General features: G+C 41.3%; 1 protein-coding gene across 2 annotated transcripts in view; it reads left to right on the forward strand.

The window, feature by feature from the left end:
• The window catches only part of ACSL3 (acyl-CoA synthetase long chain family member 3), a 78,231-nt gene extending 74,181 nt beyond the window's left edge, over positions 1-4,050 (forward strand). For both annotated transcript variants that reach the window (XM_029069802.2, XM_029069804.2), the window contains exon 15: positions 214-4,050. In XM_029069802.2, coding sequence (XP_028925635.1) covers positions 214-371 — 158 coding nt within the window. In that variant the 3' untranslated portion in view covers positions 372-4,050. The remainder of the gene's footprint in view (positions 1-213) is intronic.
• The last annotated feature ends 3,396 nt before the right edge of the window (positions 4,051-7,446 follow it).

Raw genomic sequence — 7,446 nt, forward strand, 5'->3', positions numbered from 1 at the left:
GCCCTGAGCAGTTACAGTCAGTGAGTCTGAAGGAAAGACACTGCTTTTTGAACCTAGGTCGTTAGCCCCAGACTCAGTTAATCCAGCAGAAAAGAGAAATTGTAAAGAGGAAAGAATGAGGAAGAAAAGGTGAGGGCTAGTACGTCTATTGAACGTGCATGGTTTTCATGGTTTTGACTTTTAAAACCTTTTTTATTTCTTTAACCCTGGCAGCAAGTCTGGAAAAATTTGAAATTCCCATGAAAATTCGCTTGAGCCCTGAACCGTGGACCCCTGAAACAGGTCTGGTGACAGATGCCTTCAAACTAAAACGCAAAGAGCTAAAGACACATTACCAGGAGGACATTGAACGAATGTATGGAAGAAAATAATCCTTTTTTCCTCTCTCCATCAGTTTGCTACAGTGAGCTCAGATCAAATAGGAAAATACTTGAATCGTGGGTCTCTCCCTTGAGACAAACTCCATTCCTCATTTTCAGCCTAAAACTGTTGTTTTTCATCCCACCCCGTTCTTAACTGACAGGATAAGTAAAATGTTAAGACAGCAAACCTGTGTCTGTCTGTTCTTTTGTTTTTTCCCTCAGTTTCTTTCACTACCTGTGACTGTACTTGTCAGTCTGTGGATTTTCCTAAATCTTATTGAGCAAGCAAGGATTTTGAAATCTGATTTTTAAACATAATTTGTAAATCCGGAGTAATGTTCAGTTTGTAACTTTTTAAAGCGTGGATGTATAGAGGGGTAGCTAGGACATAAAATAAATTGTTACTTTGGAGGAGCCTTTTTTTACTTACAGTATTTAAAAACAAAAGGGTATTGATGTGAAATTGTGTAAATTTCAAAGCTCATGTTTCAGTCACTGTTGGATAGAAGTAGCAGATTTGCTGTGTGTTACTGTATGCATTTTAGAGAAATAGGCATCTTCACATATGATTTATAAACCATCACCACCTGAATATGTGCCTGACAGTTTCTTCTCTAAATATTTAATTTTTTTACTGGAAATGATCAAATGAGGTCATGGCACTGTATATACTGAGGTTGCACCATAGGTTATGTGTAATAATGCAGAAGGTATTTAGCACAGCAAAGTGATGCCTCTTGATAAATAGTCTTTGAGAGCTCACTTTCAAAATGTATTGAGACAATTTTATATAAATAGTTTTAAAACTAAACAGGACTCTAAATTGCTGAATAAAGTCAATACTGGAAATTTCACAACTTATGTTTGAAAGGTGAGTCTTGGGCAGGGGGAAGGAATCAGCCTCTGTCTCATCATCAGCCTTTATATATATTCAGTCAGCTTTCTTAATCTCACTACTTCTCAATTTGGAAAACTGGCCTCTCCTAAAGGAAATCTACGTCGTTTAATTATTGCCTGTTCTTTTGAAAATTTAGGATCTTTCTTCTGATTTAGCTTTTTTCACCAAGTTTATTTATTTTCCCTGGTAATTATTAATTGTTGAGCCAGATTATTTGGGAAAAGGAGCTTCAACTTCTATCTTCCAGCCGGTAAATTGTTCTCATTTTGAGATTTGGGGTGCTTTCTAAGATTAGAAAGATATTTATTTGGATTTTGGGGGATGTGTATCCTGTGGAGTGTGGAAGAATAATCTGGTCCAGGTCCCATAGGAAATTGGAAGGCTTCTTCCCATAACACCTTAGAATGAAACAAGAACGTTGAACTATAATTGGCAGATTTCTCTGTAAAGCTAGGAGCTATTTTTAATTAGGAAAGCTCTGCTGATCTAATACGATAGCTAATACAACCTTTTTGAGTTCATAGAGCATTACCTGGGGAACTCCAGGACATGACGTCAAAGGTGATATCACTCAAATTTGAAATGGGCATCAAGTCGTGCTTTTCCGTCTGAGGAAAAATTGGCGTACTCTAAATTAAGAGTAGTGGATGAATACTCCGGCATCTCAAGCAGCCCCTAAAAGTGAAGAGAATCACATTTGTTCCTCTAATTTTGGATCGGGAATGTTGTGGATCGTTGAGGGGACCCAAGGATAAGCAGTTTCCTCATGGGTAAAGAAACTGGGTGCCTCACAAACGTAACTGATTTGGAGAATGAGCTCAGTCGGTGGGATTTACCAGGTGCATACTGTCCACAGGGCACTGATCTAAGCTCTTGGGAGAGTAATAGTCATAACTGTGGTTTTTGTTAAGCGCTTACTACGTGCCAGGCACTCTACTAAGCGCTGGATCGGATACAAATAAATCGGGTTGGACACAGTCCCTGTCCACCATGGTCCTCACTTTGTCAGTGTGTCATATAACGATCCCTCTGAAGCAGTCTCTCTCTCTCTCGATAAAAGATGGACTGATTGCCCAGAAGAGCTTGTCAAATTAGAAAGCATTTAGAGGAGGAGGATGTTGTTGGAAGGTAGGATAGGGACTGAATGGAGTCATCTGTTTCCCTACTAGGGTTGAGAGGGCTTTCAAGACCTTGAAAGCCTTGGCGGACACAGAAATTGCAGGACCGAGTAGACTCGGGGGAAGCACGGTTGGGAAGAAAAGCCCCCTTGCCAAGCTGAAATGAACACCTCCATTTAACATGCCAAAAGGTGGAAGGAAGTTTAATGGCCACAAGAGAAGCGTACAAAAGAACTGGGGCAAATGATGATGCTGAATGAGCTTATTGGGTTGCCGTTCATGGCCCTGGAGTTTTATGATCTCTGATGGAGATGAAGTAATCCTCAAAATTCTGATTTTGTTGGGTTTCACGTTTGATTCTTCCAACGGGAATATGCCCTTGTGTGAGATAGTTCAGGGCTTTAAAGAAAAAGAGTTTTACAAGAGAGATACTCTGGACAAATAGATGCGAGCGAGTACTTCAGCACTGAGCTAGAAGTAAGAATGGATCTACTACAGAACAGCTAAGAAATTAGCCTGCGGTTACGTAGTCTAGCTTTATTCTTAACTGAAGTCTTTTGTGTTCTGGCATGTGATCGTTTGTTTCTGTTCCTCAGAATATCGAACGTTTATTGAAATGCGTAAGATAAATTGTTTTCACAGCAAAGGTTCCAGTTAAACAAGTTCCCCCTCCACAGAAATCATTCCCCCTCCCCTCCACACCGTACTGCACTAACCACTAGATTCTAAAGGGATTTGGAAACCGAGTTCGCACCTTTTCATTATACTTGGAATTTTTTTGGAAAAGCTAGCGTAGTTCCAAAATGGTAAGAGGTGAAAGGTTTAGCCTGGAAGTAAAGGAAAGAAAGGAACCGGAGCAGGTATCTGAATGTCTTTCCTTCATTTTTGTGTTGTGTTTTGAAATACATTAATATTTTAAGATGCAAGGTAAATAGTATGTAATAATATGAATTCCAGGAGCACTCTTAAAGAATAAGCAAATGTATTTTTCTGGAAATGGTTAGGAAATAGAATGAGATGTCAGAAAAGTTCTTACAAGTTTGTGGTCGCAAATCCACAATGCCTGTAGGTTATAACCCTCCAAGGAAGCAGCTGTCTTTTAGTAAAATGTTTTGCTGAAGGAGGGCAGAACTAAGTCTTTAGCATTAATTTTTGTGATATCAGCACTGTAAGGAATGACAGTTTTTTAAAAAGTGAAGTTCATACTGTTTATTAGAGCAGTCTGTAAAGCTTGTCAATTTATGCTGCACCTACCAGCAAGAATAGATTTACTTGCCATGACTTTTTGTATCTGCTGCCAAAATTCACAAGCTAATAAACAATTTTGGTTTAGAATTACTCTTAGACCCTGTGATGCAACTTTTTTTTTTTAATGTGATGTGAGTGTTCATTCTTTTGGACTTGTAAGAAAATTGTATACATCTGTGTTTTATAAAGGGGGGTACACTTTTAAATGATGTACATATTGGACCATGCTGAAAATGTAACAATGACCAGTTGTATAATTGTAATTGGTTATTTAATGTAAACTCGTTTTCAATGCATTCTTGGTTGTTGCTCTTATCTGCCTGAAGAAGTGTATATCATAGCAGAGTTACACTATATGTATTATTTATTTGTAATTGGACATTAAGTTTCAAGAATAAAGCACTGTAAAATTGAGTTTCACAAATGAGCTCATTTGTTCCTTTTATTCGGTGTTTTCATTTATTTTTTAACTTCTTTCACGGTAATTGGAACTTTGAGAGAGCTTTGAATGTAGCTTGGGAAAAAGGACAGGAAAATGCTTTGAACTACTCTTCGTTTCTTAGCATCTAATTCTCTGCCTCTTGTGAGTTCTTTTAATGGCGTCATTTCTTTCAGGGAAAATTAATCTTCCTCCCTTTGATATTTTGGAGGTTCTTAATGAGTGTAGCCTAATTTGGAGTCCAGCTTCTTCTAAACTCTCTTCTCCCTGCTTCCCTACCTTTTTTGCTTTTGAATCTTCGACCTATTCAAAGAAAAGTACTCAGAATTGTGATATACTCTTAAGAATTCAGAAGTTGTCCTTTTTATCAGATTGCATTAGTGATGGGGAAAGAGGTTTACAAGAAAACAGTAAAAGACAACAAACAAAAAATGTTCCTATGGTATGGTCTCCAAAATCCTGAATCAAGCAGCGTGGCTTAGTGGAAAGAGCACAGGCTTGAGAGTCAGACGTTGTGGTTTCTAAGCCCAGCTGTTCCACTCCTCAGCTGTGTGACTTTGGGCCAGTCACTGAACTTCTCTGTGCCTCAGTTCCCTCATCTGTAAAATGGGGATCAAGACTGTGAGCTCCACGTGGCGCGGCCTGATTACCTTGTATCTACCCCAGCGCTTAGAAGAGTGCTTGCCACATAGTAAGTGCTTAACAAATATTATTATTATTATTACCATGGGAGGAGGTAGCTATTTCTTGTGAAATGTGTTAATCACTCTCTCTGTACGAAACACCGTACTCTGAAATGGGGAAGAAATGCCATTCCACAGAGCCTATAAAATAGGGAACTGACAACAGATACACAGATAACGGAAGGAAATAACCGGCTGAAAAACCCTTATTTTCAGATGTCTTCAAAACGAACCTTCAAAGATTAATTATTTAGATATACTGCTTTTTGCTTTCTCTCTTTCGGGAATATTGCCTTTAGATGGATATTCGTTCATTCAATAGTATTTATTGAGCTCTTACTATGTGCAGAGCACTGTACTAAGCACTTGGAATGGACAAATCGGTAACAGGTAGAGACAGTCCCTGCCCTTTGACGGGCTTACGGTCTAACTGGGGGAGACAGACAGACAAGAACAGTGGCAATAAATAGAATCAAGATAAATAGAATCAAGATCCAGTACCAATTACAGATTTGATGCACATATTTTAAGTTTTTCAAGAGCAAGAATCAAATCTGGTTTTCATTTCCAAAGAATCAAGATAAATAGAATCAAGGTCCAGTACCAATTACAGATTTGATGCATATATTTTAAGTTTTTCAAGAGCAAGAATCAAATCTGGTTTTCATTTCCAACTGCACCTATTACAGTGCTCTGCAAAATAGCCCCCTCAAAAATACCAACTGATGGCGCTCAAATTTAAGGTTACAATGAAGTGAAAATTGAAATAGTTTTCTAAAAGCTATCTAAACAACTGTCAGCTCCACTCTGTTCTCAGGGCTATCAGGTTGTACCTTAAATAAGTTTTTATTTTAGAATTTGGGCTTCTCTTATCAGGGTTACCTATTTTCAGATTATTCTCTCAAACGTTGAAAGCATAATATTTCCCTTACACCGTATTTCGGAAATGTCACGTTCTCTTTGTACTTGCAAGATGTCTTCTGCTGTCGAAATGCTTACCTAACTCGTTCCTTCCCACGTTATCATTTACTTGTCTAACTGACCGACGTTCACAATCTTTTTACAATAATAGGACACGATTAGTCGTGTTGTGCGGAGAATCTACCCTAAAAGAAAGTAGAGGATCTTCTTACCCAGGGAAATGGGGCGGGCACCAATCCCGAAAGCAGAGGCTCCTGTTTATCGTAAAATGGTATTTGTAAGTACTTACTATGTGTCAGGCACTCTGCTAAGCACTGGGGTAGGTACAAATTAATCACGTTGGACACAGTCCCTGTCCCACAAGGCTCACGGTCTCGATCCCCATTTTACAGATGAGGGAACTGAAGCCCAGAGAAGTGAAGCGACTTGCCCGGGGTCACACAGCAGACAGGCGGCGGAGCCAGGTTTAGTACCCAGACCCTCTGATTCCCAGACCCGCGCTCTTTCCGTTAGGCCGCGCTGCTTTTCATTGTACATTAAGGGTCCTCGTGGATCTGGGATTGAGGATGGGCTGTGGCCCCCAGACCCATCCTCCCAAAGTGGATTCGGGAGTACACTGCCATAGAACACTTAACTGTGGGCTAGACACCCTGAGGAGGCTACAGATTACTGCTCTCAAGTTGTCACCCTACCAAATAGGAGAAGCAGCGTGGCTCAGTGGAAAGAGCCCGGGCTTGGGAGTCAGAGGTCACGGGTTCGACTCCCGGATCCGCCACTTGTCAGCTGTGTGACTGTGGGCGAGTCACTTCACTTCTCTGTGCCTCAGTTACCGCATCTGGAAAATGGGGATTAACTGTGAGCCTCACCTGGGACGGCCTGGTCACCCTGTATCTCCCCCAGCGCTTAGAACAGTGCTCTGCACCTAGTAAGCGCTTAACAGATACCGACATTATTATACGATTAAACTTGTCCTCACTTTTGAAAAATACCATTTGGTCCCTGCGTTTCATCGATCAGTCAGTCGTATTTATTGAGCATTTACGGGCACGGAGCTCTGTACTAAGCTCTTGAAAGGGTCCATGGGGAATAAGCATGGCCTAGTGGAAAAAGCGTGGGGCTGGAGGTCGGAGGGCCAGGGTTCTAATCTCGGCTCTGCCACTTGCCTGCTCCGTGACCTTAACTTCTCGGGGCCTCGATTCCCTCATCTGCAAACCGGGGAACGATACTGCGAGCCCCATGTGAATCGGGGCCCGTGTCCAACCTGGCTATCTCACTCAGCGTGGCGTAGTGGATAGAGCGTGGGCCTGGGAGGCAGGAGGTCATGGGTTCTAATCCCGGCTCCGCCACCTGTCTGCTGTGTGACCTTGTGCAAGTCACTTCGCTTCTCTGGGCCTCAGTCACCTCATCTGGAAAATGGGGATTGAGACTGTGAGCCCCACACGGGACAGGGACCGCGTCCAACCTGATCCGCTTGTATCCACCCCAGCGCTTAGTACGGAGCCCGGCACATAGTTAAGCACGTAACAGATGCCGTAATTAATATTATCATTTACCCCGGTATTTCGTATGGTGCTCGGCACATAGTGACATTTAACATTTAGCACGGAGCCCGGCACGTAGTTAAGCACGTAACAGATGCCGTAATCAATATTATCATTTACCCCGGTATTTAGTATGGTGCTCGGCACATAGTGACATTTAACAAATACCATACTTATTCATCATTCTTACACCATAATATAATTGGAAGGCATGATCCCTCCTCCCCGCAAGGAGC

The sequence above is a fragment of the Ornithorhynchus anatinus genome, chromosome 7 (assembly GCF_004115215.2).
Source record: "Ornithorhynchus anatinus isolate Pmale09 chromosome 7, mOrnAna1.pri.v4, whole genome shotgun sequence".
NCBI lineage: Eukaryota > Metazoa > Chordata > Mammalia > Monotremata > Ornithorhynchidae > Ornithorhynchus > Ornithorhynchus anatinus.